At 41.0% G+C, this 20,823-nt stretch overlaps 1 protein-coding gene across 5 annotated transcripts in view; it reads left to right on the forward strand.

The window, feature by feature from the left end:
* DOCK10 (dedicator of cytokinesis 10) overlaps window positions 1-20,823 on the forward strand; it is a 171,995-nt gene that overhangs the window by 69,882 nt on the left and 81,290 nt on the right. For all 5 annotated transcript variants that reach the window (XM_067301916.1, XM_067301913.1, XM_067301915.1 and 2 more), the window contains exons 3-7: window positions 3,940-4,029; window positions 14,005-14,087; window positions 18,778-18,850; window positions 19,162-19,293; window positions 19,567-19,701. In XM_067301916.1, coding sequence (XP_067158017.1) covers window positions 3,940-4,029; window positions 14,005-14,087; window positions 18,778-18,850; window positions 19,162-19,293; window positions 19,567-19,701 — 513 coding nt within the window. The remainder of the gene's footprint in view (window positions 1-3,939; window positions 4,030-14,004; window positions 14,088-18,777; window positions 18,851-19,161; window positions 19,294-19,566; window positions 19,702-20,823) is intronic.

The following is a 20,823-nucleotide window of genomic DNA, read 5'->3' on the forward strand; positions in this document are numbered from 1 at the left end:
CAGGCAGCATCTGCCCACCCTGGAAGAGCAGAGATTAGCTCGTTGCTCTCACGATCGGTGTGATACAGACAACCCGCATGTGCGAGGTTGTAGCAGGAGCGTGGAAGGCAGGGAGGCGTAGAGGAAGCTACTACAACTGTCTAAAAATAGAGAGCTGTAGCAGCCAGCAAAGCAAGCCCTACCTGAGCAGTGTGTAGCCTCGCGCTGACCGTGCTCCCGGGAGTAATGGGACATGTATTAAAGCTGCACTTAAACATGCACTGTGCTTGCTTTCCCATCGCCTGACACCCTACGTCTGCCTCCCCGGGAGGTCGGTACTGGGACAGCTGAAACGGGCGGTGGGGACCCCCATATATCAGCAGCATTTGCGCTGTGGTGTTAATACAGCAAAGGTCCATCTTATCCTTCCTTTTTGACTTAATGGACCAACTCATTACAGTTTTCACTGATGTTAGGTAAATCTGTTTATTTAGATGAAAGTGGGGCTGAGCAGCTTTTCATTAAGAGAGATTGAATCTAAGCATTAACGTGTATGAACATTTTTGTCTATGTGTGGTTAGCTCTCTTAGAAGGACGGCCTTTTCAGGAAGTAAATATAATCATTTTTGATGCATCTGTCTGAAGATTTAACCACTGGTAACATGTTTTCAGACTGAAAGCTGTTAGGATAGATTCAGAGTGAAAATGTTTGAACTGGCTAATGGAGTTTGGACTCCATTTTCAAATACTAAACTCACTGTGTTGGTGGGAAGCATGCACTGTCTGAAAACATTATTCCTAATCAATCGTTAATAAGGAGCAAAATTAGCATTTGGCTTTCTCTGTAGAAATACTCTTCAGTGAATGTGGCAAGAGAGGTGCTTAATTAAGTTGCCCCTTATAACTAATCAAACACCTGGGGCCAGCAGCTTATGCAGATAAAACAGTCTGGCTGAATGCTAGAAGTTGTTAGATATAGGAGATTTATATAGAATAGATCTTTTTTTTCCAGAACTCGGTATGGAATCTAATGTTTTAGGTTGACAATTGCATTACTGGCTTATCACAGTCTTTGCATGCACAATCTAAAGATAGTATTTTGACAGAATCACAGAATCACTGAGGTTGGAAGGGACCTCTGGAGATCATCTAGTCCAAGCCCCCTGCTCAAGCAGGGTCACCTAGAGCACATTGCACAGGATTGGATCCAGGCGGGTTTTGAATGTCTCCAGAGAAGGAGACTCCACAACCTCTCTGGGCAACCTGTTCCGGTGCTCTGTCACCCTCACAGTGAAAAAGTTTTTCCTCATGTTCAGATGGAAGCGTCTGTGTTTCAGTTTGTGCCCGTTGCCTCGCGTCCTGTCGCTGGGCACCACTGAAAAGAGTCTGGCTCCATCCTCTCGACACCCTCCCTTCAGATACTTGTACACGTTGATAAGATCTCCTCTCAGCCTTCTCTTCTCTAGGCTAAAAAGGCCCAGTTCAGACACAATTGCTATGATTGCTTGAACAGTTATAAAATTAGACTGCATTTAAAACACATTAACAAATGCTGAATTCTGTAAATAAATTTTTTTATGACCTTTTCAGCATTTAGTCCATTTCTGAAATTTAGTTGTTTTCTGAAGTAAAAATATTTTGGTGAGCAAATGCTATGCCTGATCAGCCTTTAAGAGCATTTAACTTTGCAAATCAACTTTGAACAGGAAGTGTTTTTGTGGCAAGACCTTTTGCAGCTAGTGGTCTGAACATAACTAATTCTCAGAAGGGAAGTACTTTGTAGTTTTTAAAACAAGTTTAAATATAACTACACAAATTTTTTCATGTCCCAAGTCCATTCTTTCAGTAGATCAGTTTTTTAATAGGGTATTTGGCAAAGTCTGCAAATGAAACATGCCCACTGTTACCCGATTTTTCTGTTTTGTATGGCTATATTTCATTCGTTCAAGTACAATCTTTTTAAGAAAAGCGAGGGAGATGACTGCATGTGAAGCAGTCTCCTTAGGTTATGTTTCTCCTTCAGCCACAGTTTTGTCTGGAGGCAGGATGACACCGTTAAGAAGGCGGCTTAGCTGTCTCGGTCAGTGTATTGATATCAGTTGCTGAGAAGCAGTGTGTTAGGTTTTAGTATTTCTTCCCATTAACATCTATAGTAAGTCATATTTTTACCTATCTTTTGCACAGTATGTGGGGGAGATGTGCTTTGCTGTGGTCAAGCAGAAGGGGCTGTTGGTCTCTGCAGCTTAGTCACCACCCCAGCAGCTCACCATTAGGTCTGGAGCACATCACAGATCTCTTCTTATGTGTCCTCCTGCCCTATGTTAGCTCTAGAAATAGCAGCTGAGCTTTAGCAGTGGTGATATCATGGGATGGCAGTGTGCGTGTTTTGTGGCTGCTGGTAGCTGGGCCCCAGCGCCACGAAGAGCCGTGTCTGACGGCCCCGTGACGTTGGGGGATTTCAGCTGTGTCCCAGGATGTAGCCTTTTCAGGACCACCTACAGAAAAGGGAGGCACCATCATTATTTGTGGGACCAGAAGTGTTGTAACCACACTGTATCCTGAGCTATCCAGATGAAACAGAAAAAGTTTGGGGAATCCCATGGTGCTTGCATCTGCCTATGTGATACATGCTGTTCTTTCAGAATTACTCATATGGAGAGCGATGGGGGGGAACCAGCATGTTGTGTTTAAGCTGTAAGGAAAACTGAGTGACTAATAGCCAGGTAATTGTCATGTAGAGTCTGGGTGCTTGGATTTATGCAGTGGTATGTACAGAAAAACAATCACTTTCTATCGGAGACTGGGTTGTGAAGCAGATCCTCTGTGGGTTTTCAGCAGTGGATGCTACGGGCTGCTTGGTGGTATTACTGAGCAGTGGCTCTTCATACCGGACCAGCTGTACGCCCTAGGCCTTCCCCCAGAAATCACGCGCTGATCCATAACTGGGTAGAAAAGGAGCTGTGAGAGCAGATTCCTTCTGGTTTAATTCCTTCTCCACCTTGAGTGGAGTCACCACTCCATCGTAACCCAGAGCAAAATCTGTTCTCCTGGGTTGTCTTTGTTTCCCCCCCTCGCAGCCTAGAAAACAAGTGGGCTGTATCTGGATTAACTTGAAGTACCCAAAGCCTCCCCTCATGTGATTTTTGTGGAGTGGCTGCCTGTGCTGCTGTCGGCGCAGAGGAGCCCAGCTGGTGGCCTGGTGGGATCCAAGGGGAGTTTGGCCCGTTGTGGAGACCTCTTGGAGATCCAGCTCTGTGGTTTCTTGCCAAGGTCCTGACAAACCAGTTCAGCTGGGAGCTGCTTTTCAAAAAGTTCCTTAACTTGTGCAGGGCCCGTTGTTGCTGAAAGGGGATCATACGACCATCATGAGTCCTGTGTAGATCCCCTGCTGGTGTGCTGGGCCTGCTGCCGGAAAAGCTGGGCTGGGAAGCTGCTCCCTGATCCCCTCACTCCCTTGCTGTCAAGCTGGCCTGTGGCAGTCGTTTTGCAGCTTATCAGGGCTGACTTTATGCTCCACTTTTCTCTGTCCAAAAAAGTCAAAACTTTTAGTTCTGTTCCCACATTCCTTTGCTGAAAAGGGAAGAGGGGCAGAAGGGAAGCATGTAAGGCAGTGGGACTTGGAGTATATCCTTTGGGAAAGGATACTGGTAAGAATTAGGATGTTATCCATTAATGACTTTTTTTTCCCCTTTATCAGAGATTGAAGTAAGTTTGCTTGGCACAAGCTTATTCCCAGAAATCCATTTGACCAGTGCTCTTCCTTGTAATTAATGCTTTAGCTGATAGTATTGGAAAGTCTGTGTGGGAGGGAGTTGGATTGCAGTCATTGATGTGCATGTGTATTGGCTGCATGACAAACTGAAAATGCAAGCCATAATAATACTGGTTCTTAACCTCTTCATGAGACAAAACCGTTGTTCTCTCACTCTGGCTAACTTGTTTTTTTTTATTTGTTGTCAGACAGATACAATTTCATTGGAAATCAGGACACTGTATCCTTCTGTACCTGAAGATGCAGAACGAAAAGCAGAAAATTTATTTGTTAAAGAGGTAAATACCTACTGTGTGTATCCTTTAACTTTAAATAAAACTGAGGTTTTGGGGGAGGCTTACTATGTTAATAATGAACATCTTTTTCTTTTAATATTGCTCAGGTGTTTTTTAACAGCATGTTGTCTGCAGATGCTTGTTCTGAGATATTTGTATCTAGAAAAAATTGTAAATGTATCTGCCTCTCAGGCTAGTGTCTTCCAACTGCATTCTCTGTCACTACTAGTCTGTAGGAATTGGTAACTTTACATGAGTGCTAATCACTGGTGTCCTGAATGCTTCGCACTTTGAAAATACTGATACTTTTCCAAACCCCCCCCCCCCATTTGACGCTATTTTGGAACTGTTAGAGTTATTGTAATGTTGTTTGCCTGTGTATCTTCTCCTGAAGTGTATGTTATCACTATCTGAGGAATAGTTGGAATGTGAGTGATTAGAAGGGGTTTATATTCTATTGTCAGTATCTGAAGGCTATTCACCATTATAATAGAAAGTCCAAGCAAAATTCTTGTATGGCAGCTAGAACCCAACTAGGAGTGATTAACCTTTACCAAGAATATAGTCTGTCCTGCTTCCGTGCCTGGTCTCGGGCTTCAGGAGAAGATTCTGCTTTGCTCTTCCTGCTACCTCGGGGCTACTTCTCATTATCAGTGGTTTTATCACTTTGAAGGACTTTGCATTGGACATGCTGGCTGCACTGTTCAATGGAATTTACTTTGGACAGCTCTCTGAACCTTCTCTTTTACTATAGATGTAAAATATATCCGGTTATTTGCATTAACAAAACAGATATATGGAACCAAATTTTCATCCAGCTTCTACAAGGGATTTAATTGCATGCACTTAATTATCCCATAATGCATGTGTTCTGTCTTTTTTCACAGATTGCACACTTGGCTTTCTGGTTTGAATGAGTATAGCCTATTTCATGTGCACTATAACTGTAAGATAATTTGTTGAGGAAAACTCAGTTGCAGACAAACCCAGGGGTTAGAAAAAATAAAATCCAAGATAAGGCAGAAATGTAGCTGTTGAATTCAATGCAACATGACATTTTACAGGCTTGCTCTATTTCTCTCTCCAGCAGTAAGTCTAGAAAGAGCAGTAACATCTTACTGCCAGCTCAAATTATCTGAATCTTGCCATCTCTCTTAATCTGACAGTGGGGTTAAAAGATGAGAAAGCTTGGGGAATTATCTGTCTTCCCAGAAGTCTCCCTGCCCTTTCAACCCTTTGGGGTCTGCTTTTTATTTTAAGGTCCCACAAGTTGCAAGGCCCGCACTGTCCTTAGTTCTTTACGGGGAAGGTGGTGGATCTAAAAATGGAACATAGCGCATAGTATCTGGGAACCATTACAGCTGAATACTCCAAGGGGATACTAATGACAACCTGGTAAAATACATATTGAACAGAACTATTAGCTTTCTCTGCAATACCACTGAGCCAAGGGAAGGGGGGCAGAAGAGCAAAGCAATGGAAAAAACAGTGCTACAGAACTAGGACTGTACATAGAATAATGGCAGGATAAGACCCTCTTTTAAAGTAGTAATACATATGTTCCACTTTGCCTCATAGCCAAAAGCTATATATAAAGGAGATTAAGCTCCAGGAAGAAGATGGTTTCTAGTCCAAAATGAAGCAAAACTGAGCCCCAGGTGCTGTGAAGGTCTGTCATTATAGTCCACTGCAGCAAATGCACAAACCTATATTAGGTCAGTGTGGATTTGACCCATCGACAGTCTGCTTGTGTTCCAGACTGGTGTTCAGTAGTTGTTAAATAGTTCTGGACAGCTGTGCAAGACTTGAGTTTGTGACCTTCGCTACTTTTTTAGAGCTGTGAAAAAGCCAACATCTTGTTCATGTCGTTCTTCGAATATGCAGTGGTCTCATGATCGGTGAGGGCATCCATCTTGTACATATTTAACTAACAGTAGCCAGTTGCAACCTAGAACCAAATGTCTGATTTCTGATCAGGCTGTTAGGGAAGCTATACAAAGACAATGTATGGCTTCATCTAACTGAAGTCATGTTGGTGTTCCCCGTAAGTGGTAACAGCTGTCTCTGACTGTTAATGGATGCTATTTAGCAAGCTGCCGCACAAAGAAAGGGAGCGAGTCAGTTAACTACAAGTGAAGGGCCTGCTATTGAAGGTGAAACTAAGTTTCTTCATGTGACACGGTGTGACAGGGCGAGGATATGGTTTTGAAACTGCTTCAACAGCCTAGATCAGTGATCTCCTTCCATCTCATTCCTCTGGGCATTTGGTGTCGGTCAGGTGGTCTTATCCATAAAGTACTCTTAGGTCATTTAAAAGGTTTGTCAGAAGTCTGCAGTAATGCCCTAAAACCCTGTTTGTCCCTTCCTGGAGGCTTGCTTCCTTTTGGTGACAGTAGAAAGACTTTGTTTCCACCGCGAGCCCTTTCACTGCTGGGGTCCTTCAAGGGTTCCCCCGCCCAGTCCTTGTTAACATCTCTGTATATGACTGTTCAGGGATTTACTCAGATTCCCTGACCAAACCCTTACAAGTGGTTGTAAAGGCTACTTATGGCCACTCCAGGATGACTTGATGGCATATGAAATATCGGTTTCACAGGTGACAAGCTAGATCAAGCAAGATGAGGCTGCTGTTCCTGAGAAAGGTTTAAGTATAGGATAGTACTTGATGTTGTCTATCTGTAGTTGAGGATTTGTGCCTTAACTTGGCCAAATCAGCACTCTAATGCTGCTTTTAGATTCCTTAGTAACCAAAAACTATCACATAGCAGGTCACATGAATAATATCTCTGTCATCTATGAGCGAGGTAATTCTGCTCCTTTTTGAGTGATAATGGCATGGTCTTGGTTATTTACTATTGTGTTACCTCTTGGATACTCTACAGCAATTCAGTTTACTTGGGCCTTAAGTGCTTTTTAAATTCCTGTTAGCCCACAACACCACTGGTACCTCTCATCAGATGCAGCAGTGAGTATGTTGAATCTATTCCTTACTTTGTCAGATAGCCTCTCCTAAGGTTTCAGTTGAGGGCAGTAGATAACTGGACTTCCTCTGGCACTGCGGAAATCCCACAGATTCCAGGTGACAGCAGGAAGAGAACTTCCTTGAGAGTGGGTCCCAGGCTGTGCCTTTCCCTCCTGGAACTTAGCAGACCATAATACACCATCTGCAGTATACAAATGCTGTATTGCTGATGTTGCATTAGCTAACATTGGTGCATAGCAATATGTTTAAGGGTGCAGGTGTTTACATAAAATACTAAAAATTTCATCTCTCCCTTCCTTTTACCAAGGCCCTAGGAAACCCTTGCCAAAGCAAGATATTGTACTATACACAATTCTTACCAGGGAGAGAAAATTTGTAGCAGATATCAGTCTAAGTTCTGTTGGGTAGTGTTCAGATATTATGATAATGACTGTGATAGAAGAATTTACTTTAAACAAGATCTCTAATCTTCTCCTTTCTACTGAAACTGGTATTTGTTATACTCCAAAGATAATACTTCGTGAATGTATCATTCCTATAGCTGTAATGCTCTTAGGAGATTTTTCCTTTGGATTTTTCCACCCTTACTTTTCTTAGGCTGGAGGAGTTTGAGTAACTAAATCGGGTTCCAAGAATAGTGAAGATTCCAGATACTTTTAAAGCCAGAAAAAAAGTTTTCAAAGTTTATTTTTCCTGAGCGTTCCTAATGGCCTTGAATGCAGTACTGTACCATTCAGTTTTCTCTCAAGTTCTGAATCGTTTTCTCTTCCTTACAGAGTCTGGTACGTGTATTTATACCAATCAGCATTGTCCTCATGGTCCATTTTTTTGGCAAATAGAAACATTCACTCCGTAAGAAACAAAATAAGATTCTTCCTGTTAGATCATGAAAACGTTGCTAATGTGGCCTTTCCCAACTCTGTATTCCTGAATAAGCAGATCAAATGGCAATCCTAAATTTTTTTTTTTTCCACATTTCACTTGGAAATGTTAGAGGACAGGGTATTTTGCAATTCAGAGTTATACTTTGTTTTGAGGGACTTGAGCTACTAATTGCAAGATATTTAATCCCATAATGTTTTGCAACAAATCAGTGTACATTTGTATCTGTATATACATACACACGTATGCACACACCATTTATATATATATAAACTTGTATATCTTTGAAATATATAATATATATATGTATATATGTGAAATTTTAGATATATATGAAAGAAAATCTGTAAGATAAATATTAGTTGTCCCTTATCCTTTCATAAACTATTTCAAGCTCGATGCTCTCTCCAGAGATGATAGATGCTATCTGGACATGTTTTTAGGAAGAACATTTGCATAAGGGCTGGACACCTGAATGATGGGGGTATGCTGGGAGTTGTGCAAAAGCAGGAGGAAGACAGTGCAGCTTGCTGAAGAAGTTTCCTTACTTTGTGTAGTGTAATGGTGAACAGCTTTGAGAAGCTGTCTCCTCCCTCCCTCCCGAGCAGCCTGGGTACCTCCTGACCCATCCCTTTGCTTCACAAGTCAGATCCAGTGGCTGTGGCTGCTTAGGGAAGGGACTCTTTTGGTGACTTGATGTGCTTTGGATCAGCTCTCTGTATATACAGAGCTCTCATCACTGGTGGTCCCATCCATGTTTTAGTGAAGTTGGTGGAGTTCACTTTGCATTCTTAAAATCCTAGTGCTAGAGTCTAGTGTGCACTCCTCCACTGTTCATTGAGGTGTGTGACCTACTATAATGCAAAGGGATTGATTTGGGGCTCATAAATGTCATCAAACGGCTGACTAAAGCAGGTTTCAAGTCAGGCCTGTCTCCATCAGAAATCTACTAGCACTCTTAAGCTGTGTTTGAGCATGCTTGTAGCTTTACAAGCTACTGTAGAGCCCCTGACTTCCTTCAGATCTTGGACATCTAGGCAGTTGTCGTCTTAGCAACCTGTTGGAAAGCCTAGGAAGAGAAACTAGTTATGGAATGTGTGGTCTGATAATGTCTTGTATGGGGCATCTGGCAATCGTTCATGCATTGAACAAGGCAAGGGAATTTGAGGAAGGTTACGGAGTATAGTAATAGCTGTCTGCTTCTCCACCTGAAACTGTCCTCTTCCTTGCACAGCCTGCAGGGTGACTTATGCCTGTCTAATGACTCAATGTTTGATGTCATGTTGTGGTGTTTTAACTTATGGAAATGACTCAGAGATGACAGTGAAAAAACCAGCTTGCTGGGGAAAGCTGTTGAGACGCCAGAGAGCTTTCCTGCACCCTAGTATTGGCATCTCTGCATCTGAGGGTGTAATTATAATCCTTACACTTCATCTTTAAAGCAGTAGCAATCCTGCTGGCTGAAAAGCACTACATCAAAATGGAAAGTATAACAGCATTGAAATATCACTTAATGGATGATGTCCATTTCATTCTGTCTGTTGGAGGCACAGTGTTCATACATATTCCTTTTAACTGTCCTGTGCAGACTTTCCAGATACAGGAGTTGTAGCTGTTGTTCGTAATAAATTTTTAGAGCCCTTGTCGTTCATCTGGAGGATTTCTCCATTTGATGTGTTGCACTTTGTCATTACAGGACCTATAAATAGTTATTAAGCAAGAGTTTTATTAGTCATAACATTAAAAAAAAAAAAAAAAAAAAAAAGTCACAGCTTTAAACTTTCTGTATCATTACTGTAAGCGGTTCTGTGCCAATATGGTTGATTCCTCAAGCATTCTTGTCCACAGGCTAATCTTGTTCTTATATGTTTCAAAGCCATATTAAAGTGGGAACTCCAGCTGACAAGTGTCAGAACCAAAGCTTTGCTGTTGTTCATCACAGGGTAGATTTCCCCAACTTAAAAATTTAAGTGTCTTCAGTATTTTAAAGAAGTGCTGTAGCAGGACAGTGAGGTATATTATCAAAGGACCATGGGGTTTTTTGATAGTTGAAGGGGTAAATATTTTTAAAATGTCTAATATTTTTAAATAGCATATTTTAATACTTCGGCTTGTTGAACTTCAGTCTCACTGTACTTTACTGTGTATGTGAACTGTGTTAATTTGGAGGTAGTTTTTGAGAGCCATAATCTGAAGGTGCAGATTGCTCGCAGCCCGTAGCAAGGCTGCCGTGCTGGTCACAGGCGTGCGGGAGCAGGAGTTGACCTGCGGTGGGTGGCTGAATTTCGACCTGGGTAATTACAGGGTGTTCCACCTTCCCGCGTGCCCACGCAGCGTCCTTCCGCTGTCTCGAGGGAGGGGGGACGCTTGGGGAGGCCGTTGTACCGGTGTCATGTGTGTCCCTGGTCACAAGACCGAGCACCGAGCGTGCTCTGTGCAGCTTCCCCTTCGGCGCGGTGGCCACATCCAGCACGCCACCGTCCTGCTTTCTCTTTCCAAACTCTTGCGTTGCCTCGTCCTAACCTATTTAACATCTTCTGCTTTCCGCCTCAGCAATAGCTGCATTTAAATGGCCAGTGAAGCGGCAGGATTCCTCTGTGCCACACTGCCTTGCTGCGAGAGGCCTGCCTCTTTCAGGAATGACTCTATACGTGTGCTTGTATTCCCTGAGACTGCCCATCTAGTGGTGTCAGAGAGTGCAAGCAAGGAAAAAAGGAACTATACTTGCTTTCAAGTATGAGTAGGCGTTTGCTTCAGTTGTTTCCCTTGCTTCCTATTTTTTTTCATTTTTTTCTCCAAAAGGTTGATTTGCATTGTAGGGCAGATCTTTAAGTGTCCCTTTCCCTGAGGTGGCCATCGCACTGTCATTGCCAGAACAAGAGCTAAGAACTTGCAGGTGGAAAATGTTTGCAGGGTAATCTGTGTCTCTAAGGAAAAATTAGGCCAGCTGGGCAAGGAAAAAGGAGGGGGGGGGGAAAAAGTCAAAAAAGAAAAGGAAATGAATTGAAATTGATAGACCCATTGGGAATGGGCTGCACAGCCACCTGGCCAACAGTGGAATAAGAAAGTTCATGCAAATGTGTGCCAGCCCTCCCACGTCCCATTGCTTCCATTGCTCCATCTATATTTTTCCTCCCCCACACTCCACACGAGCTAAACAGTCCTCTGGAATGGCGCCTCTTTATTTGCCAAGAGTAAGGTCTGATTCTGGTCTCTTGATGAAATCTCTGCCTCTAGAAAGGTTTTCTTTGCTCCTGAAATCAGGTTCACGGGTATTTTCTTCATTACTCAGACTTTCATCATTTTCCTCTTTATTCAAATTCAGTAATTTGCAATAAAAAAAAATTAAGAGTCAATACAATCAGCAGAAGTATAAGATTTTTAGTTGGGATATTCTGAAGAGAAAATGCTGTACTGTTTTTTATTATTATTATTTTAACAATATCTGGTTTACAATAGTCACAGCTCCCAGCCACAACAAGCTAGTTAGAGGGCAGCATTAGCTGTTGCACTGAATTGGCTTGTCTCTTGTGAATTCACTGAATGATACTTGAATGTGCTGCTTGTCCTCTTTGATTTTTATTTTGATTAGCTTTTTCTTGGAGGAGCACAACAAACCTTTATAGTTATAAGCTAAAATACTGAGGCCTGTTCTAGATGTTGTTCACAACAATTTCTTGACCATATCAGTAAAAAGCCTATAGTGTTTGCATAAGTCTGTGTTCAGAATTATCTGCAAGCATTAATTGCATCTTTTAAATAGAATAGTAATGAAAGTGCCACAGGGAAAAATTGATCCTCTCTATAAAAGGTTCAGTTGTTCTGCATTTTTCAAGCAGAAAGTAAGGGAAGTGTGAATTAGAGGGTCTGTGCTCATCCTCATACAGAACGAGCTTTTTCATTGGCTCATGCAGTACAGAATATATGGTGCTCCTGTAGGAACATGCTTATAATCCAGGTGAGTATCAAACACTTAACTAAAACTTATCTCACACAAATACAAGAATGATTGAGTCCTTTGCTGAAGATTCACAAAACAAAGTCTTGCTCTGTTTGAAGTCAAAGCGCCCCCCTCCCCAAAGGCACTGGTGTAGGAACATGGGTGCCACGTGTAGGCTTTTCACCTGACCCTACAAGGTACAGTCTGGCATTATTCAAAGTTGAAGTCAGTTATATTATGTTCATTCTCAATAATCTGTAATTATTGTATTATTTTGTATTGTCTAATGGTCACATTTTTTCCTGCATCCTGTGTCTGAAAGATAATCAGGATTTATATCAGACCACAAAGTAGACTCTAGATTCATTCTGAATATAACTGCTGCAGAATGCCTGTGGTTGTGTTGAACCATTCAGTTTGTTTTAATATGGGTGAGAACTGCTTATATATCTGCATCTACTTCCTTGCTTTTTTTTTCCATATGCAAAAGCAAATAAAGTTGTCTCAAAAGAGCGTGATCACGCCCCATATTACTTTCCTAAATTAATTTGTGGCCACATATGCTGCATGTTTTACACAAGACTTTAAAAGGAGATTTGTTAAGCCAGTTCTGTATGGTTAAGAAAATGCTACCTTCAAGTTTTCAGCCCATTTCAGTTTTTGCTCCAGTTGGCCCGATAAGTCCCCTCTGGGTCCCTCTGAGGCAAAGCCTGCTCTGCAAGCAGTGACTCCCGGGAACATGAGAAGAGGCTGACGAATCCTCCCAGCTGGAGGACCACTAACTTATGTCCCTTTGTTGCCTTTTCAGCCGCTTTTTCTGCTTAGCTTTTTGTATTTTAATCTTTTTGATCTATCCTTCACTCCGTTCTCCTTGTCTGCTGGACTGTCATCCTTGCTGTGCCTTTCTGCAAGATCGTCTTTCCTGTTCCCACTTTGAATTCCCCCTAATGCTGCTGCGGCTTTCTCTGCCGTAGTTCTCCACCATTTTCCTTCATGACATGCCTCCTTTTTCCATATCATCTTGGGAAGCAGCTTTTGCTCTTAGGTTTTAAGAGTCTTTCCCTCTTTTCTCCTGCGCCTCTTGCATGGGCTGGTACAACTGTTGAAGTGGGATGTGGGGAGAAAAAAAAATACAATATTGGGGTAAATCCTTCAGCATACTATACAATTATTAGTTTGTATTTTACACTCTGTAGCTAGAATTACTGGAAATTCTGACAATATTTGTGTCTCTTGTTGTAAATGTTACCTTACCAATAAATGTGCATGTTTCATGCTCTTATTCACAATTATGTGTCTGCCATATTTGTTAAACTGAACAACTTAACAAGTGATGAATTAAGCTACAATCAATAATGTGATCTTATTGCATCTAAAAGTGTAGTACCATGTGTAATTATGCTGATAAAAGGTCCGCATAAAATAAATCACAGTTATTCTGATCTACTCAACAGCATAGCAATACCCTTCAGTATAGTCTTCGTTCAGATCTGGGCTCCTTATTTAAGAGAGATGGGTGTATTAAAAACAATTTCAGAAGAGAGGTACAAAATGGGCTAAAAGCTCTTGTAAAATAAGAACTACAAGGAGATGGTAAGAGGACTGAGCAAATTCAGTGTGGAGGGAAAAATGAGCCTCAGATGAGAAATGATAGTCCTGTTAATGTACTCCTGAATGTTAAGACAATAAAGGTTAGTCCTTAAGGGCAGAACAAGAAGTAGAGGGCTCGTCCTGCAACAAGGGGGAATAAAAAGAGTAGGGCAAGTGTACTTACAGTACAACTCTTAGGTAATGAAATGGGATGGAAAGAGATAATCTGTAATTAATGTGCGTGGAGAAAGTCATGCCTAAACTACGTAGTACCTTTTGAGGCATTAGCAACATGATTTAACAATACTTTCTACAGAGCAGGAGCGGAGAATCAGTAAAGCATGCTATGTTGCTTTCAAACCACCCCCTTTTCTCCTATATGATTCAGTGCCTTTGATTTAAAGGGGAAATTGTGCTTCAAAATGTGGGAAAGTATGAAATTGCCTTTCCTTTGAGAACTATGCACCCAGCTGTAAAAGAGAGGAATTTGTGCTTATCTACCCGAAACGCCCCTCCAATGTTTCTCTGCGCTGTAGCAGTCTAAACAGTGGTAGTAATTCTGTTGTTGTTCTTTTCTCTTCAGGCTTGTAAGTATTACAGTTCCCAGTGGCATGTTGTGAACTACAAATATGAACAGTATTCAGGAGATTTTCGACACTTACCACAGTAAGACCTAGCTTAAGTTCTTCTTTTTTTTATTTTTTCCTCTTAGGTTTGTGTCATTTTGCTGAGCTGTGTCCATATTTGCACTTTCCTGTGTCTTGTATGCTCTGCTTGTTTTACCATATTTATAGTGGCTTGCATTTTTAAAAAGGGGAAGAAAAGGTCCTTCAGCGAAAGTTCAAGACTCTGCAGAATTCGCTAGTATCAACAAACTCGTTTAGTGCTGATTCAAATCTTAAAAGTGTATTTGCGTATTCAAAGCACAGTTGATACAGGCAAGCTGGTTTTCTATTTTCCTTAATAATGCATAAATGTCACTCACCTTTATCTGAGATTAATTCTCCTTTTAGTTGCTTTATATAACAGAGGAGTGAGATTTCACTGAAGGATTTATTAGCTGTATGGTACAGAAGAATCTGGGCCCATGTGTACAGCGTGCATTGGTACAGCACTAGTGATGCAAGGATGCAGCAAGGTGCCGGTGCCCATGCAAGCATTCATCTTGTCTGTACTTGGAGGCCATGTAAAGGTGCCGAGAGGAGACTTGAGCGGAAAGAAATGAGGATTTTGGTGTTCTTTCTTTCATGCATGGGTTTCTACCCATACTCCTTTCTCTGGGAGGGAACGTGTACTCTGAGGACTGTTTTGCAGAGCGGTTAATGAAATCACAGGATGCCTAAATGAGCGGTGTTACCACCTCCTTTCTTGGAATTTGAGTCATTAAAATCATGATACTGAATGAAAAAGATTGCTATGTGCATATACACCAACTACAGGAATGAGTGCTCTGACTTAAGTTGGAGTAAGAATGGAAACCGGTACTAACTAAACCATTGTTGCAGGAATCGATAAACCGATTCTTATGGTCCCTTTAGATGCTGTGTTTAGTGGGTTTTGTCTGTAAGCCTTCTCTCAGATCTGCAGCTCCTCTCTCATTTGTCAGTATTTTCACAAACAGTGAATATAGTAGTACAAAAAGCCATTAAAAGCAGTTTTGCTAATTGTTTTAGAAAATAATACATTAGTGCTCAAGAACAACATTTGCAGCACAGCATTTTTTCCATTTAACCTAAAGCATCTTTGCTCTTATGAAATATGCATTTGATAGACATGGTTGCATTACTCTGCACAAAAGTACATTTTAGCCAGTTATGTACATCCTCTTCTGTGAAGGTTATTTTAATATGATGACTTTGCTTTCATGAGTTCACACTCCACAGATATTACGGTGTCTTGGATCTTCCTTCCCCTGCCCTGCACGTAAGGGATCATAACTAAACATCTTATTTATATCATCAGAGCACAGCACTCAGGAATGTTTTGAATGCAGCACTACTTGCTGCTCCAGAAGTAAACTTAAAGTAAGAGTGTCTGTTTTGTTTGCCGAAGGTTGCTATGGCTTTTGCACTTAACATGCCTTAAACAAAGCTGGTTTGGAGTCCACCTAACTTCAAAAGGCTTTGGATGAGTGTTAAGCATATAGTTTTGCATCGTGAAAAAGGTGCAGCATTTAAAATGCCACATCTTACTGCAGCCGAAGTACTCTTCTTGCCTAATGCTGTGCTGACTCTTCTCAGGGAGGGCTTCACATGTAGAAACACATGAACTGGAGCTCAGCAGCCTTCAGCAGCATTGAAAGGACTTTGTCCTTGTTTGTATGTGAGGACAGGCAGTGTTTCATGCTGTCATACACCATGCCAATTAATGAGAAAAAAGATTAATTCAGGTGCCTGAATTTGCTTTCTGAATACTGATCTTTTTGATTGGGAAGTAGTTGCAATTTGGCACAAAACACATGGAGCAGGCCTTGGGAACTAAACCTGTCCACAGTGTAATCCCACTGAATTCGGGTCTGCAACACCAGGGAAGGGCTCAGTGTGCAACAGCACAACCAGAATGTTTAGTGATTGCTTTAGTTTATTTCTGAGCGTATTCCTCCTCAGAAAGTTTTCTTCAGATCTTTCTACCCCTTAAATTCCCCTTTCTGAGCTCTCACTACCTCTTTTTATGCAGTTTTTCATGCTCTGCTCTGGTGTGTTCTTGCTTTTTGAGCAAGAGGAGGAGTGGAGGAAGCACAGTGCTCGCTTAGTGTGCGCACTGTGGTGGCAGTGCATGTGGGAACAAAGTTAATAGCAAAGTTTTTGCTGTCACTTATAAAGTGACAATCTGCACCATTTGGTAAATATTTCAGAACTGCTCTCTTGGAATTCTTCATTGCTATATGGATCGGCAGAGGCAGTAGGCGGAGAAAAAGAGGGTATGCTAAATGAATGAGATTAATTGCTTATCGCGTTTTATCTGCCTGCCTGAAAGGACTTATACCCAAGAGGAGGAAAGGAAAAACTTCTTCTAAGGAGAATGACATGGAGGGTTTGAGTGGATGAGTGTTTCTCGGGCAGTCAGCAAGGGAGCACTTCTGCAGGGTGTCCGACTATCTCCCCAGCAACAGTTCTGGTGGTGCTGCAGACTCGCACCTTGGATCAGCAGGCTTTTTTTTTTTTAAATGTGCATACAGTGGTATTTTGCTGGTGGATGCAGATGTAGAACATGATAACTTACTGGAGCTTTAACTTGAGGCAGCCCGAATTCATTCATGGGACTGGTTTGTATAGAGAGAATTCATAATACCTGTAAAATGCTAAAGAAACTCCTTTACACCACCTGTTTCTAATGACGTAGACTTTGCTCTGCCTGTCCCAAGCTCCTAACACTGTCTCCTTCTCAGCTTTCCTGCTCTGCCACCTGCAGCATCAGTGGCCTAGCCTGTGCTGCCTCGTAGAGCTGCTCTGAGAGGCCAGAAGGATTTCCTCCTTTCTAGGAAACGTAGTGCAAGGCGGCTCCTCGGCAGCCTGGCGTTGGGTGGAGAGGCTCCGTTTCGGGCTGCGCCGACGGCCAGGCTGGGCAGGCTCTGCCGTGTTACGTGGGCAGACGGACCAAACGCAGTTGCAGTCCGATTTCTGAGCCCGTCCCTCCCCTGCTCCCTCTTCCTGTCCCCGCTTGCCTCAAGCATTTTTCTGTAGCTCTGGGGTAACAGGTCCCCTAACAGTGCAGAGCCTCAAGCACCGCGTGGTGTCACCACTTGCGTTTGGCCGGGGAGGGGGACTCGAGTCAGTCTGTCCTCAGGTTACCCTGGGAGCATTAGAGATTTTGAGCACTGACTAATAAATAAATCCCTTGGGTTTCTGTCTAAAAACATGACAGCTTGAAAGGTGGCTTTTCTAAAAAGTTTGGCTGCTTTTGGGTGGGGAGGGGTTAAGAATTTTTCTTGGTTATATTGGAAAACCTCTAATGGATTTCCATGACAAAAATTAACTCTTTTATAGATGTCATATATGTCAATTGATTTCAAAGGTTCCTCTTAGCCAAACTAACTAGTTGATTATGTTAAATAAACTGCAAATAGAACAAACTAAAATGGAATTAAAAAAATTCTTGTGTTCTCTTAACTGCACGCATTTCACTCTCCTGGCTTTTTGGAAATGCTGACTTCCGTTACAATAGGGTATTGGAGACATGATAAAACTGATTTTGAAACAGAGAAAGCAAAGAGGAAATCAGCATTGCAAAAAAGAGTCCCTTTTTCATTTTCTGTTTATTCATACATAAGGTGTAGATTAGGAAGATGAAAGGAAAAAGCAATTGGAGGCATTTAATGTCATGTACTAGTGTGGGCTAAAGTCAGCTAACTTTAGAGAAGAGCCTTGCTTGTGGGGTATTCTTCCTAAACTCACATGTGCATCGGCTTCCTTCTACTGGATAGAGTGCTGCTGCTTTCCTTCCTTCCTGAGTCTGGCTGAAGGAGAACTAGATTCTCTCAAAATCGGTCTTCCTGATAAATAATGGAGTTTAATACAACTTTTGTAGGCTTTCACTTGATAAGTAAAGGTTTTCAAGATGAGATTTATAATCTTCAAGAATCTGAAAACAATTTTAATGCTTTTCAGGCCACAGAAAACAATTGGGATTTGTCCATTTAAAAATATCTTTCTATTTTCTGCTGTCTGGCTTATTGTCTGGCTATTAGTTAAGGTTTAATTCTGCAACTTAGTACTTTAGGCCTCAGTGCAATTACTTATGTGCTTAATATTAGGCAAGTGCTTAAGTGCTTTGCTTTTTCATATTCAGTGCTGTTTAGCAGTCTACAATATGAAGCTCTTATGTGGCACTGCATCAAAAAGGTGTCTATTTTTATAATTCACTTTAAGACTTTTTTTGTGTATAAAAAAAATCTTGAAATATTGAAGAACTGTAGAAGCTTTTAGCAAAAAGTTCTAATTTTTTTTTTCTTGGTTAGAAAAAGTTTACAGTTTGCCCTCACTCATTTGACAGCCTTAAATGAGGTATTTTGGGGGAAACTGTTTGGTTTTGTTGCCTCTCTGTGTCATGGAAGAGCAGGGAAAAGAACAAGCAATGATCTTATCTTGGGTTTAGGACTGTTACAGCTTCATATTATTGGTTTAAAAAAAAAAAAAAAAAGATATGTGGGTTTAAGATAAAAGCTGTCTTTGGAAGCTGTAGTGATTTTTAAAGAACCTAATAGAATCACAAAATAGGGGTATTGAAGATATCTTGGGAAGTCAGGATGGTTGCATCCCTGAAATAGCAGGTACATTAAATGAACAGTCTATCTCAGACTATACATTAAAAAAAAAATTTTTTTTTTTTTTGGAACATGTTTTTCCTCTCCTGGCAGGAATGAATGTAGACCAGAGAAACTGCCTTCACACTCCTTCGAAATTGATCATGAAGATGTGGATAAAGATGAGGTATGTATTCTGCGGGGGCAGGGGGTTCCCCTGGAGAAGGGTTATTTATGGCTCTTACATCAATTGAAGAGTGATAATGGAAGCTTGTTATCTCCTATAAAATATTTCACATTTTAAATAACTCTGAATTTAATGGAACAGCTTTGTTTCTTATGTCATTATGTGCACAGCAGGAATATTAATAAAGTCTTATTTCAAAAGGAATGCAAGGATGATTATTTGTTGTCAAGCAGATATTCACGTTTTGGTTTTCTTTCACCTTAGAATTCAAAAAACAAGTCAATGCAATATTAATCATGTCTTTCATACAGGATACAACATCCCACTCATCTTCAAAAGGTGGCGGTGGTGGTGGAGGAGGATTAGCAGCAGGAGTTTTCAAGTCTGGTTGGCTTTATAAAGGGAATTTTAACAGCACTGTAAACAATAGCATTACTGTTCGGGTAAGGGGATAGCATTATTCTTTCTTCAATTTAGATTGTGCCCCACCAAGGCATACTTGTTTGCCATTGTCATTTAGCTTTTTATATCTCAAATTATGTTTGATAATATTACCTTAAGTGATCGTAAAATAATGTTACAGTTGTCTGCAAAATAGTGCAATTGCATTTCAGTTTGCAGTGGCTTATTATTTAAACCCTGTCTGTGAATAAAGTATCTGTGGGGAAAAAAAATTTACAGTACAACATTTTTGGTTCGTTCTTTCCTCACTTCAGTCATTCAAAAAGCGCTACTTCCAGCTGACACAGTTGTCGGATAACTCATACATTATGAATTTTTATAAAGATGAAAAAATATCAAAGGAGCCCAAGGGATGTATTTTCTTGGATTCTTGTACAGGAGTTGTACAGGTAAGTTTCATTTTATTTCATTCTGTTGTTTTGATGTCAGATAAACTTAAATAAGAATTACTAAAGGCACATATAAGAACGTGTACATGGATCGGAGAGTGGTCTTATTCTCCATTGCTTGAGATGAGAACACCATTGCTTTTGCACTTTGAGTGAGATCTCAGACTGGCAGGTTACAATACCTCAGTTGAGTTATGATAGCAGATCATGCATGCACTCTATGCCCATGGCAAACATGAGGAAAAAATATCATGGAAAGCTTCTTTTCATTGAAATTATTTTTTTTAGTTACTAGGTTTTACCTTGTGTGTCTTAAGAATTAAGAGCGTGATTGCTGTGGGTTAGAGAGACTCAGGTTACAAAGCATCAGCTATTAAGCAGTAGTAAGTCAATCTAGTATTAAGTCCTGAGTTTAGATTGTTTAGATTATTCAATAGACTCCTTGAAGAAGGCTCTCACATTCAGAAGTGATAGGCTTAAAAGCAGCAGGTATGACAGAGCCTTATTGTTTATGCAGCTCAGAAAAATAAATAGCCAGATAAATCCAACTTTGCTTCCTAAGGTTGGATTCTTAACTTTTCTCCCCTCTTGCTGCTTTTCCTCTATTCTTACTATTTTTTTTAACAATGTTATTTTAAATAATATATTGCTTTGGCTGATCTAGCACAATGTTTCAATTCCCTTTTTTTTTTTTTTTTCTTCCCCTCTATACTTTGTTCTTTATTTCTCAGCTAGTAAAGATTGATAACATCCCACAGACTAGCTCAGACTGATTTGGAAGTTGCTTTGAAAGAAACTTTTCAGCTAATGCAAGGGAAGACCCTTGATAAACACTAGCCTTTCTTGATCAGAAAGTCTCCCTTTCCCCCAAAACAGGACCTTTGAAGCAAGAATAACCAGTAAGAGGAATTCACTCTGTGAACAAATGTTTGCTGAAAGCCCCTGCAGAACCTGACTCCCATGGTTGCACCCAGGGAAGTACCCAGCTGTAGGGGATGTCCGTTTCCCCTGTGTAGTTTAAAGGATGTTTCTCATTTCAAACAGATGTGAGAGAAGATAGAGGCAAATATATGGAAGGACAGTGATGTTTGTCTGTGTCAGTCCATTGGCTTGAAAGTCCCT

This window comes from Apteryx mantelli, chromosome 9, assembly GCF_036417845.1.
Source record: "Apteryx mantelli isolate bAptMan1 chromosome 9, bAptMan1.hap1, whole genome shotgun sequence".
Lineage (NCBI taxonomy): Eukaryota > Metazoa > Chordata > Aves > Apterygiformes > Apterygidae > Apteryx > Apteryx mantelli.